We start from the raw sequence: 17,255 nt of genomic DNA on the forward strand, positions 1-17,255 counted from the left end.
TCATCAGCATAGCTGTGAAAGCTGATGCCGTGTCCCCTGATGACATCCCCGAGGGGAAGCATATAAAGATTAAAAAGTAGGGGGCCTAAAATCGAACCTTGAGGAACCCCACATTTAATTTCATGAGTTTTAGAGGAACAAGTATCCATACTTACAAAGAAATATCGGTCTGTGAGATAGGAATAAAACCAGTCAAAAACAGTACCAGAGATGCCCACTAGATTTTTACGTCTATTTAATAAAATTTGGTGATCTACTGTATCAAAAGCAGCGCTTAGATCCAGTAGCACCAAGACTGTGAGTTTTCTCACGTCTGCAGTGCACCTAATATCATTTAAAATGCTTAAAAGAGCAGTCTCCGTACTGTGGTTCATCCTAAAACCAGATTGATATTTCTCCAAAATATTATTTGTATTTAAAAAATGTTTCAACTGGATGAAAACCAGTTTTTCTAAAATCTTACTTAAAAACGGTAAGTTGGATACGGGTCTGTAATTATTAAAAACGCTCGGGTCAGAACCGCTCTTCTTCAGAAGGGGCTTCACCACCGCCGTTTTAAAGGCAGCGGGGAAGACGCCTGTCTGAAGAGAGCAATTGACTATATTTAAAATTTGTTCTTCAAAAAATCCATAAAATGTCTTAAAAAGAAATGTGGGAATTGGATCCAAAAGGCAGGTTGTTGGGTTTACCTGGGAGAAAACTCGAACAAGTGTCCGTGCATCAACCAGGGCAAAACTTTCCAGTGTTTCCTCATGTAAATATGATTGTCCGGGTTTATTAAAACTTGTGTTTTGACGGGCTAAAAGACTGGATCTTATGTCATCGATTTTACTTCTGAAGTGGTCTGCAAAGTCCTCACAGAGAGCACCTGTTGGTCTCTGTGGGGACTTATTAAAATCAGAACTAGTTAAAAGTTCAAAGGTGGAGAAGAGAACCCTGGGGTTGTTTTTATTGACTGTAATGAGGTTTGAGAAATAGGAAGATCTTGCCAGTTTTACTGTTTTATTGTAGGATTTCAGTTGTTCGCATAAAATTTCATAGTGTACTGTAAGTTTACTTTTTCTCCACCTCCTCTCTGCACTCCTGCATTTTCTCTTTGATATTTTGATAGCATTGTTTCTCCACGGGGGTACAGTCTTTGTTTTTGTTGTTTTAATTAAAAGTGGATCTACTGAATCTAATGATGATTTAAGATGTAGGTTAAAATTGTCAACAATAAGATCACAGGGTGACGCAGCCGGGATAGTGAGTACGTCTAATGGTGCTGTCGCCAATTATAACGGTGGTTGGTGGGTGACGTGAGGAGGGAACGCCAAGGGACTCACCACCGGCGGGAGATTCACGACCCCACTGTCCAGGATGGCTCCGCCGAGGCCGAGTGAAGACGGTGGATGACACCGATGAGTGTCGCCGATGATGCTGGTGATGACGACCACCCTTGTACCGGGACACCGCGTCCCGGAGCAGCCCGACGCGTGAGTGGACGGCCGTGTCACCGGCGGACCCGCCCAACATGGGGTTCCCGGCCGAGGTCGTCGCCGTGGGTGGCGGGGAATCCGAGGGAGCCCCTGGGAGCACAGCCCCAGCGTCGGACGCAGCAGTCGGTGTCTCCGACTGCTGTAGTGCAGTGATGGGAACAGGAGACTCACTCGCCAGGGCGGCGAACCGATTCCCCAGGACCAGTTGGGGGCGGTGGGGTGGCTCCCCGGCCCTCCGGCCGCGGGACACCACCTTGACCCAGGTGTCACTCTGCAGCGGTGTCGAGCAGGATGGCCCCGGGCAGGCAATTGGATCCCACCTCGCCGTGTCCGAGAGGCCAGCCGCCTCAGCCGTCATTGTCGCCGACAGGATTTCACGAGCGCGCCTCCTCATGACCACCGCGGAGAGTTCGGGGAAAGGGGTCGCGAAGCAAGAGATGACCGATTCCTTCTCATGGAGCTCCTCTGAGAGACGACGAATATCCCTTCTTAGGTCAGAGATTGTTTTATTTGCCTTCTCCAGCAGGCCATTGTGTTCGTCGCTGTCGTCTGAAGGCATTTTAATACACTAGCTCCAAGCTAGCCCCAAGCTAGCCCGTTTCCGTCTCAAGCTAGCTGTATGCTAGTCCGCGAGATCAAGCGACCCAGAGATTAACAAAAATTTAAATAAATAATAATAAAAAATAAGATAAAAATAGTCTCCAAAAATTAAAAAGAGTAAAAACGCAACGCGCAGGTGAGGTAGATTCGAAGGCGAAAGTGCAGCAGTGCAATCGATACCGTCCACGTCCAAACTCTGACGTCACTTCCTCTCCCCTCCTGTTGTAATAAAGAAAGTATCTAGATCACTGGCAGCCCTGATCTAGGAAGTCCATTTGGACAGAACCTAGACTTAGGCTAGGATAGGTTCCAGCTCACCCGCGATCCTAAAAATGGAAGGTGTCCCAAGACTTTTGCCCCTACTGCGTCGTCACATGAACTTTCAAAGAGTTACTCGGCCGAAGGGTACGGTGCGAAATGCGCAGCTGTTGCCGACCGCCGCGGGTCACCCTGGTCAGACCCGTGACCTCGCCGTTGCGCAACAGTCTGTCGTCCCAGCGGGCCGCTGCATGCGCACGCTCACGCCGCTTCAAAGTTAGACGGGTCGCAAAAGCGCCACGATTAGTCCGCCCCCACCTCCTCCTACTACTCTTCTTCTTCTTCTTCACTGTTAATTAGCAGAGGAGAACTCTCTTCGCCGCCTTTCAAAGCACTTCAAAACAAAAGCATTTTTATCTCACCTCGGCGATACGTCAACTGCAATTAACGTGCAACGCCACCCCCTCGCAGTGATTGCCGTTGACGTCGAGCTCACGGGGCGATCCTGATTATTTATGTGCAAGCGCCTGAAGGACAGATTCAGACTTCTCATTGTTCACTAAGGAAACCCAAATATTAGAAACAGCTCTCTGTGTGAACCAGTGCACTTGGACACTACTGGAAATAACCTGAACTCATTCACTGCCATCGACTATTTATTTGTCTTTTCACAGTCCGGCCATTCAATCCCAGGAATTTGTATTATTTTCAAATGTTCAAACTTTAAGGTAAAAGATCTGGTCTGAAAATGTCTAATACAAGGGCATTTGACTCAGGTGTGTTGAAGGAGGGAGGTTAAGGGGGAGAATGAAAGGAGGGAATCTAAAACATGCAGGATAGCATAGCACGGGGCAGGGGCGTGCTGGCCATTTGGAATTTGGGGAGAATGTGTAACAAGAGAGCACCAGCGACTGGTATCGGTGATTGGTATCGGCAGCCTATGTGAGGTTTCGATACCTTGTGTCAATATCAAATGTAGCTTACTATTTTCCATACGACGTATCTAATGAAGTATGCTGTGAGTGTCAAGTGTACAAATAATCCACAATCGGAACTGTAGCTATATTTACACACCACATAATGCCATTCCTTCATTAATTAACTACTGTGAGAAATGTAACTCATAATTGTAATTTGAAGGCCAGTTTTGCGCGAAACGTTTCACAATTAGCTCAGACTACATGAGACGTGACTACATTTCACAATTGCGCATTGGCCGGCACAAAAGTGAAAAGTTGAAATGCAATCACATCTCAGACTAAACAATACAACAACATGTCGGCTTGATAGCGCGTGTAATAGCGGTCCGCTCATCAATCTTCACCATAAAAGCCCCCTCGGAGCAGCGGGCTTTTAGCTCCATCTCGTCTCTTATCAGATCTCATCAGCAGGCTAGGAGAAAGAGGTTGCGAGGGCTCCTGCTCATTTGAGGTGAAGGAAAAAAAAGGGGTGGGGTGGGGGCAGGGAGCGAGAGCATCCTTATCAAAGACCCCGTGGGCTGAGCTAAAAATAGAAAGCAAAGGAGATTGGCATCGATTTGCGCTGCCGTCGACGGCCCGATTGACAGCAGCGCGGCGGCTGGCTGGCTGTTGAGCCATCGAGGGAATCCGCCAGAGCGGCTATGATGAGATGAGATGGGCAGATAACTTCTGACAAGCTCCTCCGCCCGCCACCCGGCTCTAATCGCGCACACACATGTACACAAAAGCGAAAAAGTCATTACCACACACACTTGAGCAAGTTAAGGCACATTGGCCGGCTGAGCATCCCACCTGTCCACTGTCTTGTGCCAAGTCCGGGCAGCCCGTGTGCTCCCGCACATACCAACTAGCTGTGGATGTCCCTGCGCGGCATCCGGCCGCTTATCCTCCGGGCTCGGCTCGCCAGTAAACACCAGGCCGTCCTTAGAGGCCCCGTCAGTGTCGCTGACCTTTGTTTTAGTGCTGTAAATGAACTCCACTAAGTGATTAGTGTTATTACACTGTCTACTTTACTGCATCGCCATGTCACTCATGTCCCCGCTGGATTAACTTACTAGTCGAGCGTGGCAGCAAATGATGTGCTAGCTCCGTGCCAGCATTGTTAAAGGTAGCCTGGCACCCTGGGAAATCCGCTCATTAGTGTATAGGCCTGGAAAGACTTGCTATAGGGGAAGTATAGTGGCGGGAAATGGCTGACACAATTAATGGATTTCAACCAAAATCCAAATAACAGTTTGGGTCTGCTGTCAGGCATCATGCTAACGAAGCTAACAGACATCATCATATAGGAGACACTATAGTTACCTAAAGGGGAAGTCAAGTCAGAAATGTTCTTTACAATAATATGTGGCCACGCTATTCCAAACACGGTATTCTAATTAATATTGCGTTTGCGTAATATGAATTAAGCAGCAAAATCCACCTGTTTTTATCCGGGGCGGCCATTTTGCCACTTGAAAATGACATCACACCGCCCGAGATGGACAAAAATCGGCATATTTTGCTGCTGAATTCTTATTGCACAAATGCAATATTAATCAGTCACCACGTTGAGACTACTTAAAAAAATAAAATTGAAAAAAAGAGTTGATTTCCTTGAGCATATGTACTAAACAATTCTTCTTTCAACACTCTCAAGGTGGGAAAATCTTTAATTCCAGTCCTCCTCCCCAAACATGACTTTCTTTCTTATCTGCTGCAAAAGAGGTGCATCTAAACTTAATTATTTATCAAGGTAATGTTGAACACATTTCAACACGCTGGGCAGTTAATTGAGGTTGAACAGAACATTTGATCTGCAATAATCCTCGCTAACACTCGCTCCCATCCTTCCTCTTTTGCTATAATTACACAACAAAGGCCAAATAACAATCTTTCAAAAACTGCAATTTGTGTGCGCTTGTGTGCGTGTATGTGTGCGCGCGTGCGTGTCTTAATTAGGTGATTTTCCGCAATCTGCTACAAGGGCTCAGCCAATCTGTCGGTGGAAACAGTCACTCTGAGCTCCTGCTAATTAGAAAAGCATTGAAATGCTCGAGTGCCTGTTCGGACTTGTGCGTTTCATGGGAGGGTTCTTGTCAGTCCAGTGGATTTGGTTCAGGTCACTGTTCACAGCTCGAGTTACAGCGTGATTTTTTTCTTCCGGTGTATGTCTACCTCTGGTGGGGAAAAGGAGGAAATTGGTTCTCTCTTTTCAAAGTAATATAGTATTGTCAATAAACTACAGACATTTATGAACATATCTATGTTTCACTAAGGGTTTTATATCAGAAATAATTGGTTCAAAACATTTTTAATAAGTCTATAAATGATGTTCCTTGTCGTTTTTTAATCCTCATGAGGTCAAGTTTGACGTCATCTTTGACAGAAAGTGAATGTACAAGAGATCTGTATTATGTATTTCATGTATCATACCACCTACCGTCATAAAGCACTGCGATGCTTTTGTTTTATTACTTGGTGAATAAAGAAAAAATCAACTTCAAGCTTGATGATGAATGCAATATTCATCAGCATTATTGGTCATGGTAAACGTCTTGTTACAAACAATTAAAAAGAAAGGAACGAAACAAAATACCGTAAGGCTGAACATTTTACATAAATCTAACAAATAAAAACTAAAGAAATTCGCGAGGAAAGGGCTCGCAGTTGTTGCCTTAATATAAATTCCAGTCTTTTTGGAGTCATGTCTTCTTTAATCCTTTTTTGTTTCTGAAACCGCCTGAGGCCATGAATGTCGTCGGCACGGACCCGAAGTGAATGCAAAGGGGATTTCACCACCTTACGTCATATAGCACTTATTTAAAAAGACCAAAAATGAACTTAATAGTGTATAAATGTAACGTTCTGTTAAATTGTTTTAATACGCAGATGTGTGACGTCGGCACAATCCGGAAGTGAATTTAACCACCATGCTTCACAGAGCAGCGATTTAAGAAAAAATGCATGTAAATGTGCATGAATGTAATGTTCTGTTCAATGTTGCGTTACTTTTTTTCAGAATGTTTTTTTTTTTTTTTTTCTAAATCCGCCTGTAGTTTTAACGTCAGCAGAGACCGGAAGTGAACGTAAAAGCGATGTCGCCACCTAGCGTCACAAAGCCGCTACAACTGGTTCGTTCCGGTCTTCGTCAGCCAACCAGGAAAGGGGTTTGCTGTGATCTGGACTGAGGCGGATGAGACCAGCGACCATTGTTCCGTTCCGCCTCTCCTCCCCCTTTCTACCAGGCTAAAAACACCAGCCCGAAACGGCTACCGGCTACCAAACGGAGCTAACGACGCGAGCTGGCAGAGTTCGGCGGTTATTGTCACGCTTTTTTGTGCCCCCACTCGACGTACTCCCAGCCCGAGTGGTGGGGTCCGCGCGGGTTTTGTCAGTCAGCTGCTAAATGGAAATAAAACGAGGAGCTGAAAATGGCAGCAGTCGAGGTGCGTCTTCTTTCATGTTCCGCTAAAAGCAGAAAAAGCCACCGAAGCGGGTTCATTGACTAGCTTTGTCAGGTTTTAGGGACCTAAGGTGACGAAAAGGACGCGTTCACGTTCCGGCTAGTGTGCGTGTTTGCTAATGCATAACACGAATTAGCATGTGAAGTGTAGCTGTTTATTTAGCATCACCGTGCTGTCCTGGGGGCTCCTACTATCTGTCTGATCAGCTGACACTTGTGCTGTCGACGACATATTATGGGATGGATGTTGTTGCCATGGGAGCCAATGCGTGCAGGGCCTGCGGGTGAGGGGTGTGGGTGAATCAGATTGCTAGCCAGGATGCTAATAAGACCAGTAAAAAATGGGTTACATTTGTCATGAAGTGGATATAAGACTTAATTGGCAACCCCAAATGAGGTGATGTTTTGCTTTGATAGAGCAAATAAGCTCCTCCCACGACGTGCCTCCAAATTCAATTATTTGTCATTTATTAAAGGAAGCACACTTTAAATTAGAAAAGAAATACAATCCGAAATAACATGACGTCAAAACAAAACATTGTAGTTGTCGGTGCACACATCAGTGATAATAATGTCATAATAATATCAATTACTTGCAAATGTGGTGCCTATTATGCATAATGTGAATGTTAATGTGGCCTGAAGGCAAGTCAAACCAAGTGCCGTCCAGATTTGATCCATGTTGAACATTTGGCAGCTGTATAAAGTGACTTACTTGAATCATGATTCCATTAAAATGCGTTGCGACTTAGAAGCAAATGAAAAATATACCTGAGCAAAAGTTTAAAAGCAGTTCAGGATTGAATGCAAAGTAATTGTACTGAAATGTTCAATACAACTGAACTGAACTCAGGCAGTGATTGGCTCCTCTGTGTAATATACAAAAAGGATTATAAGAAAGCAAGTTCCACAAGTCAAATAATTGAAAGCTGTTTTTTTTCCTGGTTGTCTTTCCCAGCTAACGACCTCCCTGTGCATTACCTGCGCCTCCTGGCCCCGCCCCTGCAGCTGCTGTCGGCTGCGATGTGGCGCGTCGTGCAACAGGGACTGGTGGACCACTACGGCATGCTGGAGGAGTTTGTTACCATGGTGACGGAGCTGGTCCCCGAGCTCATGAGCTACAGCCAGAGGGCTCAGCTCACCCTGGGACTCAGGGCCAGGGTCAGTAATAAGACATCTCTCAGCACTTTATTTTCCAGCAGGGCGAATTGAAAATGGTCGGATGGGTTTTGTGTGTGTGTGTGTGTGTGTGGGTGTGTGTGTGCGCGTGTGCGTGCGTGTGTGTCGATTCAGCTGGTTCTTGAGTTGTGTCGAGGTGAGCAGCCGGCGGATATGCGAACTATGCAGCCCCATCTGGACAGAATCAAAGCTCCCGTCAGCACAGCCAAGGATCACCATGTGAGTAAAAAAAAAAAAAAAAAACCCAAAAACTTTCAACTCAAGCTTGCCTAAATGGGATTTGTGTTGTGTGTTGACAGAGCACCATCGACCTGGTGGAGGAGTCGGAGGTGAACTTTGTGGAGCTGGTGCACTCGTTACTGGAGGATCCAGTGGAGAGGAAGTACTTTTTTGAGGTGCGATGACACGCCGTTGACGAACGTCTCCTGGATTAGTTCGACACGGAAGCCGCTTCCTCTGTCTTGTCGTAGGAGATCTTTCCTGTGTACTTCGGGCCAAAGTATCACGCGGCGCTGGAGATGCTGGTGTGGGAGTTCATATCCCGACTGGAGGAGCTGCTCCCGGTCCCCGACTTCACACAGGTGCCTTGTTGCATCAACACCCGCCGCGCGACAGTTGTTGTGGTTTCCAGTGTATGGACACGGTTTGTTGTTATTTTGAATGACATGTTGTTTTGAGGATGCGTGATGGTCTCCTCTCTCCTCAGCTGGCAGCCTTGCTCGGAGACGCTCCGTCCTTCCTCAGCGACTGTTTACAATCCTTTTTCCCACCAGCCGACATGAAGGCTCTACTTGAACACCACAGAAACCTTGGGCATTTTGAGGAGAAAGGTAATTGCGCAGAAAACAATGTAACAGTAGCTAACGAGATTGTTCAAATAAAGATTAGACGTCACTTTTAGCTTTTGTCGTCGCCTTTTGGTGGTGTGTGAAAGAGGGAAGAGGAATATGACATGTTCTCACGTTAGCGGCAATGGCTAATTAAGAGCGCCGTTTCTTTGTTCCTCCGTAGATCCGAGGCTATTACCGATGGACGACTGCATCCTCACCTCCATGTCACTTCCTCCGGGGACCAAAGCCGCCACGGACGCTACCTCCTACCTGCCTGCTCACCGGGACCCTCGGCCTTCCGAGCAGCACGCCCGCCCCGACGCGCCCACCGACACGAGCACCCCGGAGGCGGCGAGCAAGAGGCTTCGGGAATTATCTCACGAGGCGAGGAAGCAGAACTCGTGCGACGAAACCATCGACCTCACCACGTCCAACGACGCCGAGGCCGAGGTGCCGGTGGCCAGTGAGCTCAGCCACAGCTTCAGAGGGGGGCGGGCGCTCAGAAAGAGGAGGCTGAGTGGCGGCGTGGAGACGCCGGCAAAGCACAGGATGGACGCCTCGTCGTTCTTGTAAGCCAAACGAACGCTGCACGTCATTGAATCCAAAAATACAATGCTTTTTTTCCACCTTTGCAGAGAGTCCTCAGTGGATGATGAAAATTCTGGTGAATCTCCTCTAATCTCCATATGGGGGGATTATACAGGTTTGTATCGTGGAAATGTACTTCATTTATTCACGGCCGAGAACGTTTTTACTCGTCTTTTCACAGCCCAGCCATTCAGTCCCAGGAATTTATTTTCGATTTTTTTTTTTTTTTTCACGCATTACGGTAAAAGAGGGTCTGAAAATGTCTGACGGCTAATGAGTTAATTACCTAATTTATTTTTTATCTGGATTGGAAAAAGGGCTTCCAAAAATGGGGACATTTCCAAATTTTGGAATGTTTTTGTCTGGTGATGGTTAAGACGCTCACGAAGGTCCCGCCGGCGACGCGAAGCTTCCCTGGACGGAAGAGGAGACGCTCCACCTGCTGGACATTTGGGGGAACGCCTCGGTGCAGCGGGCCCTGAAGGGCTGCCTGAAGAACCGCCACATTTACGTCCAGATCGCCCACAAGATGGCCGAGAGGGGCTTCAAGAGGACGGTGGAGCAGTGCCAGACGCGCATCAAGCGCCTGAAGAAAGGCTTCCGGCAGAATAAGTCAGTGGCGCCTTCCTCCCGCTCGCCGCTTGTCTATGTTTCGCCCTCACCGCAACTGAAGCGCCGTCTCCCTCAGAGGCACGTCCAGAGTGGAGCACACGTTTTACGAGCACATGAAGCGAGTGCTGGGCTCGCCGGCCTCGGCCGCCGCCGCCGCCGCCGCGCCCGACCTGGCGTACGACGCCGACGAGGTCGTCGACGACGACGAGTCTCGGGACGGCGACGAGGACTTGCAGATCGTGGGGCAGACAAGTCAGGAAATGGGTACGGTGCCGGCATTTTGCGACAAAATGTTTGTGGCAAGTATGTTCAAATTCAGCTCATCTCTTTGAAGGAACGAGAAACGTGCCGTGGACAGAGCCGGAGACGCTGGCGCTCATCAACACGTGGGGCCAAGAGAAGATGCAGCAGGAGCTGAGAGGGACCAACCGAACCATGCACATGTTCCCCATCATCTCCACCAAGATGGCCACGCAGGGCTTTTCCAGGACGCCCGAGCAGTGCCAAACCAGGCTCAAAAGGCTCAAGTCCAGTTTCAGGCAGTGCTACGAAAACAAGTACGTGTGCTGAGGAAAAGATGCTTCTGGTTTATCTTTTTATTTTTATTTTTTATCGGAGCTCCATTTCGTCGTCTCTGTGCTTAGCATGCAGGGACTGGAGCAAGTTCAGTGCAAGTTCTACAACGAGCTGGCGAGGTTTCTACTCAAAGAACACCGATCGACGCCGCAGCCGAACGAGGCCTCGGCCGAGACGGACGACAACGACTCGCCCTCCTGCTCCATTCAGGATGTCGGTACGGAGAGATACGGTCCACCGCCACGTCCACAGTTGGACCTAAATAGATGCTGGGAAACTTTTAAATGTAAATATTTTGCACTCCGTTAAAAGTTCAACCTGATCTGTCATGACACTCGCTCGGTGCTCAGGTAACGACCACTCAGCTTCAGAAAACAGGTGAGCCGTGATTGGCCGTTACCTGAGCCCTCGGCAACCGTGACGTCATTTTCAGTCAACAGCAAAATGGCCGCCACCTGACCTAGGGGGAAAGAACGGGAGCATTTTGCTTTTTACCTCATATTCCACAAACGCGAATGCTGTGTTTGGACTAGTGGGTGCGCATACAACATATTATGAGAAAGAACAAATGTTCTTCTTTAACAAGTCTAACGTGCTGGTATAAAACAAAAAAGGTTTCTGCAGCTGAAATGAAATATTATGCCGTTTGAGCATTTCATTCGGTGATACGTTCACATGCTGTACCACTAGAGGGAGCCCCAAGTGATAACCTGCTGATTCCCGTTTTCCTCGTTTATCTGTGCCTTCAGTGTCTTTTGTCAGCCTCCAGGATGACAGGAAGAAAGTGCCCTGGGCAGACAAAGAGACCGTCATCCTTCTGGAGCTCTGGGGTGAATCGCAAGTCAGCTTTTTTCCCTCCGCTTCGCACATAACTCCATACTCCGCCGCGTGTGTGTCAATGTCTTATTCCTGCTTTTCATTCCTTTAGCTTCAGCAGAACACGAAAGGCTTCCCACCCAACGTTCACATTTTCAGCGAAATATCCGAGAAACTCTCGGCACACGGCTTCGCCCGCACGGCCGAGCAGTGCCACACCCGAATCAAACGGCTCAAGACGGGCTACTGGCAGTGTCGGGACGGCATGAGGTCAAACAAACAGGAGGGCTCCTTTTCAAGCAAGCCTGTTCAAATCTGGAAATGTCCGTCCTTGCTTTCTTGTCCGCAGCGCATCCGGGGGCGAGAAGGTCAATTTCAAGTTCTTCGATTTGATGGAACAAATCCTGGACAAGCGTCCGTCCACCTCCACCGCCGTAGTCACAGACCCCATTGAAATATCGGAAGACTCCAACGGCGACTCGGTGACTGAAGCAGGTACGGATGAGGAGGAGGATTTTTGAGCGTCATCGCGCAAAAACGTCAATGTTTGGCCGCCTCCGTCAGAGGGAGAAGCGGGAACGTCCGCCAGCTCGTGGTCGGACGAGGAGACGTCGGCGCTGATCGATATCTGGGGAGAGGAGGAAGTGCAGCGCTCGCTCACGGGATTCGTCCCCAACGGCCACGTTTACGCCGAAATTTCCCGGCGGCTGCACGACCTCGGCTACGGCAAAACGCCGGAGCAGTGCCACGAGAAAGTCAAGACGCTGAAGAGTAACTTTCTCAAGTGTTACGAGAGGAAGAAGTGAGTGCCGAATCCATCGTCCTTTCACGTGTCCGTTTTTGTTGACTATGGCGCCGCCGTGTGGACAAAAGCGGTAGTGTTTTGACAAAAATCAACCACATTTCCCATGCGTGCCAGCGCGCAGCGTCGTGAAGTCCTGAGCCGTCCTTATAGCGAAAGCGAGTATGCCGTAAAGCAATTCAGGACATTTGTATTTTTTTGTGTGCCGGGGTATATCGCACCCTCCGCAAAATTGCTTTGTGCCAGTGAAAACGATGCAGACCCCCTCAGGGCATGAAGTCCCAATCAACTGCTGTACTTGCAAGTCAATGTTTCATCAAAAGAGTTGCGCACTTGCCCAGTGCTGCTTTCACTCATTCACTGACAAAAAACGGTTTTATACGTCTTTTCGCAGTCCAGCCATTCAATCCCAGGAATATTTATTTATATATATATTTTTAATTTCAATCCTGAAGCGGGTCTGAAAATGTCTGGCAGTTAAGGAGTTAAGCGTGGTCATGCTCTTCAATTTAGATGCGGACGGCGAATCGATGGCAAGTTCTACGACCAGCTGGAGCAAGTGTTGGGCGGCGAGGCGGCCCCGCCGGACGAGTGCGACGAGCAGGACGGCGGGGCGCCGGACCCGCTGAGCGCGGCGTGGGGCGAGCGGGAGACGGAGGCCCTGGTGGAGGTGTGGGCCGCCGACGACGTGCAGCACAGCCTGAAGACGTGCGTCCGCAACGGCCACATATTCGCGGACATCGCCGAGAGGCTGGCCCTGGCGGGGTACGCCCGCAGCGCCGAGCAGTGCCAGGCCAGGATCAAGCGGCTGAAGAAGACCTACAGGCGCTACTGCAATAGCCGCAGGTAAGGGGGCGGGGGGGGGGGGGGGTTGGGGAAGTCACTTCGCTCTTATCAGTCGGTTGTTTGCTGTTTTTTTAGAACGAGCCCGCTTGGCCAACTACGGGTTTTTGTTTGTTTCAGAAATGGCCGATCTGGAGGCTTTCGCTACTTCAACCTCCTGGCTCCGGTGCTGGGTGACAACTCCCTTTTCAACGACGCGGACACTTCCTCTTCTTCCGCGTCGGTGTCCCTGGCACCCCTCGACGAAAGCTACGCAGACGCCTGTAGGTCCACTGGCCTCGGAATCCATCTGGAGCAGCAGAAAGTCCAGCAGGCTCTCACGTCCCTCCGTTTCAGACGAGCAGCCGTCCACCAGCCACCTGGTGCCCGACCCGAGCAAGAAGACGCCGTGGTCGGACCGGGAGACGCACACGCTGCTGGAGATCTGGGGGGAGGACAACGTGCAGATGACGCTGAGGGGCTGCCTGAAGAACCGCCACGTCTTCGAGTTCATCTCGGAGAGGATGAGCAACCGAGGCTACGCCAGGACCACCGAGCAGTGCTACACCCGCATCAAGCGCCTTAAATACGGCTTCCTCCACGAAAAGTCAGTGTCGCCTGATGTCGGGTGCAAAGTTACGACAAATACAAAAAATACAAATGAGCTGTATTGGATTTCAAAGAAAAAAACAAAAAAAAAGGCTAAGACACTGTAGTAAGCAGTCTCAACATTTAAATACGAAATTCTATATAGCACACTTTGAGAAGCACTGGTGACATTTATTTGGTGAAAATTCCAATTGCGTCTTTTCTCCACAGGCAGGACTTCAAGTTCTTCCGAGAAATGGAGGAAATCTTCAGTCGGGATTTAAAGTCGGACCCCTCCGTCGTGGGCATCCCGGCGCCGGACGAGCCCGACAACGGCACATACGAGCCCATTAGAGGTGAAGCCCAAAAAAAAAAAAAAAAAAAAAAAATATATATATATATATATATATATATATATATATATATATATATATATATATATATATATATATATATGTATGTATATATGTATGTATATGTATATGTGTATATATATATGTATATGTGTATATGTATATGTATATATATATATATATATGTATATGTGTGTATATATATATATATATATATATATATATATATATATATATATATATATATATATATATATATATATATATATATATATATATATGTATGTAAAACAATGTCAAAGTGAGCGCAGCAGGCTTCCACAATTCCAATTTGTCCCCTCCAGATTTTGTGGTTTCCCCGGGCAACCAGTGGCTGTTGGACAACTCCAAGCACCCGTGGAGCGACGGCGAGACGGAGGTGCTGCTGAGTGTGTGGGGGAGCGAGGACGTGCAGGAGAACCTGAAGGGCTGCACCAAGAACAAGCACATCTACATGCAGATCTCCGACGCCCTAGCCAGTCAGGGCTACCAGCGCACGCCCGAGCAGTGCCAGACCCGAATCAAGAGGCTCAAGTACAGCTTCCGGCAGTTCCTCGACGGCAGGAGGTGAGCCTGGCGCGTACTCGCTATTTCCTCTTTGGTGCACGCCGACGCTGATTGCGTCTCGTGTTTGCAGAGGAGACAAACAGGAGTGCAAATATTTCGACCAGCTGGTCAAGATATTTGGCGACAAATACCTCGTGTCCGACCCGCAGCCCGACGATGCGGCCGATGTCATAGGTGAGTGATTTTGGAGAAAAGGAAATGGAAATTTATAATGTTATGTATTTCCACTTTTAAAACAAACATTTTTTAATAAAAAATGACATTTGTTAGCATGACAAAAAATAAGTTAATAAGCGTTACATGCATTCGCTATATATGATGACCATAACCTAACCCCCCCCCCCCACCAAATGAAGTGGGAAATTTAAAAACCGCTCTCCCTGTGTTGCAGAGTCATAAAATAAAAGGGCGCTTTGCCTCTGTGCCAAATCCTGAAGCCACAAGGAAGTAGAAGAAGAAAAAGAATGTTAAAGCGAGACATTCGCACTGAAGAAACTGTGACGTCATTGTCTGCGCTGATGCCATATTTGGGCGCGTCCAGCCCCCGACCCCCCAAGCGAAGACGCTCCGAAGGGACGCGGATATGTCAGTGTCCTCGCACGATGCTGGTCTTCCTTCCGGAACCACTGACGTTTTTTTTTTTTTTTCCCAAACAAACGTCCACAACCGTTTTTTGTACTTGACGACACTTCACTTGTCCGATCTATGACCTTTCTACTTCATTTTATACACTTTTGTTGGATACAATTTCAAGTGCTGAAGAGTGAGATCCATTCTGCTTTCTTAATCACGTCACACGTCTTAAGCGGAATTCTATTTATTTAAAACATGGCTGTATGTGATCCAAAGTTTTGTAAGCTAATTTATTTGATCTTTTTTTCACTGTCACTGAGTTTTTCCATTTCATGCGTGTTGTCATTTTTTCATCCATCCATCCATTATCTCCCGCTTATCCGAAGTCGGGTCGCGGAGGCAGCAGCTTCAGCAGGGAAGCCCAGACTTCCCTCTCCCCAGCAACATCCTCCAGCTTTTCCGGAAGGATCCCAAGGCGTTCCCAGGCAAGCCGGGAGACATAGTCTCTCCAGCGTGTTCTGGGTCGTCCTCGGGGTCTCCTGCCGGTGGGACATGCCCGGAACACCTCACCAGGGAGGCGTCCAGGAGGCATCCTAATCAGATGCCCGAGCCACCTCAACTGGCTCCTCTCGATGCGGAGGAGCAGCGGCTCGACTCGGAGTCCCTCCCGGATGGCCGAACTTCTCACCCTATCTCTAAGGGAGAGCCCGGACACCCTGCGAAGGAAACCCATTTCGGCCGCTTGTATCCGAGATCTTGTTCTTTCGGTCATGACCCACAGCTCATGACCATAGGTGAGAGTAGGAACGTAGATCGACCGGTAAATTGAGAGCTTCGCCTTTCGGCTAAGCTCCTTCTTCACCACGACAGACCGATACAGGGTCCGCATCACAGCAGACGCTGCGCCGATCCGCCTGTCGATCTCCCGTTCCATCTTACCCCCACTCGTGAACAAGACCCCAAGATACTTGAACTCCTCCACTTGGGGCAGAATCTCATCCCCGACCCGGAGAGGGCACGCCACCCTTTTCCGACTGAGGACCATGGTCTCAGATTTGGAGGTGCTGATCTTCATTCCGACCGTTTCACACTCGGCTGCGAACCGCTCCAGCGAGAGTTGGAGATCGCGGCTTGAAGAAGCCAACAGTACCACATCATCTGCAAAAAGCAGAGATGCAATACTGAGGCCACCAAACCGGACCCCCTCGACACCTCGGCTGCGCCTAGAAATTCTGTCCATAAAGGTTATGAACAGAATCGGTGACAAAGGGCAGCCTTGGCGGAGTCCAACCCCCACACTGTCACTGAGTTTTTCCATTTCATGCGTGTTGTCATTTTTATCATTGTTAAAAAGCTTGTCTGATTCAGGATGTATTGCTGTAATTTGTCATGTAGGAATTTCACACTTTGTACAGCTGGATCATTCTAAATAAAGCATCCTAAAGGGGAAAAGCTTCGTGGTCGTATTTTATTTATTTTTTTTTTCAAAATGCCTGAAAATGCGCAACGCGCGCCCACTATAAAGTGTCAAATGTGTAAAATGTCAAAAATGTGTCATTTTCAGGTGACTTTCTCTCTATATAGTGGGCGCGCGTTGCGCGCCCACTATAAAGTGTCAAATGTGTAAAAAGTCAAAAATGTCATTTTCGGGTGACTTTTTCTCTATATAGTGGGCGCGCAACGCGCGCCCACTATAAAGTGTCAAATGTGTAAAATGTCAAAAATGTGTCATTTTCAGGTGACTTTTTCCCTATATAGTGGGCGCGCGTTGCGCGCCCACTATAAAGTGTCAAATGTGTAAAAAGTCAAAAATGTGTCATTTTCAGGTGACTTTTTCCCTACATAGTGGGCGCGCAACGCGCGCCCACTATAAAGTGTCAAATGTGTAAAATGTCAAAAATGTGTCATTTTCGGGTGACTTTTTCTCTCTATAGTGGGCGCGCGTTGCGCGCCCACTATAAAGTGTCAAATGTGTAAAAAGTCAAAAATGTGTCATTTTCAGGTGACTTTTTCCCTATATAGTGGGCGCGCGTTGCGCGCCCACTATAAAGTGTCAAATGTGTAAAATGTCAAAAATGTGTCATTTTCGGGTGACTTTTTCTCTCTATAGTGGGCGCGCGTTGCGCGCCCACTATAAAGTGTCAAATGT

General features: G+C 48.1%; 2 protein-coding genes across 4 annotated transcripts in view; one reads left to right on the forward strand and one right to left on the reverse strand.

Moving 5' to 3' along the window:
* Window positions 1-2,584, reverse strand: part of LOC147126487 (uncharacterized) — a 33,328-nt gene extending 30,744 nt beyond the window's left edge. Inside the window, exon 1 of the mRNA XM_086021935.1 lies at window positions 1,326-2,584. Within this exon, the coding sequence (XP_085878061.1) occupies window positions 1,326-2,037 (712 nt within the window). The 5' untranslated portion in view covers window positions 2,038-2,584. The remainder of the gene's footprint in view (window positions 1-1,325) is intronic.
* LOC147126488 (uncharacterized) lies at window positions 1,302-16,562 on the forward strand. Of its 3 annotated transcripts, none has more exons than XM_086021934.1 (23): window positions 1,302-1,971; window positions 7,720-7,922; window positions 8,055-8,159; window positions 8,240-8,335; window positions 8,411-8,521; window positions 8,647-8,770; window positions 8,952-9,339; window positions 9,406-9,473; window positions 9,736-9,970; window positions 10,047-10,234; window positions 10,305-10,527; window positions 10,615-10,832; window positions 11,296-11,387; window positions 11,475-11,632; window positions 11,712-11,857; window positions 11,927-12,164; window positions 12,678-13,010; window positions 13,128-13,270; window positions 13,344-13,593; window positions 13,806-13,930; window positions 14,272-14,533; window positions 14,604-14,707; window positions 14,925-16,562. In XM_086021934.1, exons 2-23 carry the CDS (start codon window positions 7,785-7,787, stop codon window positions 14,930-14,932), a joined length of 3,753 nt encoding a protein of 1,250 aa, XP_085878060.1. In that variant the 5' UTR covers window positions 1,302-1,971; window positions 7,720-7,784; the 3' UTR covers window positions 14,933-16,562. The 3 variants fall into 3 exon arrangements, with proteins under 3 accessions (XP_085878060.1, XP_085878058.1, XP_085878059.1); XM_086021932.1 differs by lacking the exon at window positions 1,302-1,971 and adding an exon at window positions 6,410-6,744; XM_086021933.1 differs by lacking the exon at window positions 1,302-1,971 and adding an exon at window positions 6,411-6,744 and having other exon boundaries at window positions 10,615-10,763.
* Window positions 16,563-17,255: the final 693 nt, after the last annotated feature.

Source organism: Filicampus tigris, chromosome 22 (assembly GCF_054856515.1).
Source record: "Filicampus tigris isolate MCC_2025a chromosome 22, RoL_Ftig_1.0, whole genome shotgun sequence".
Classification (NCBI taxonomy): domain Eukaryota; kingdom Metazoa; phylum Chordata; class Actinopteri; order Syngnathiformes; family Syngnathidae; genus Filicampus; species Filicampus tigris.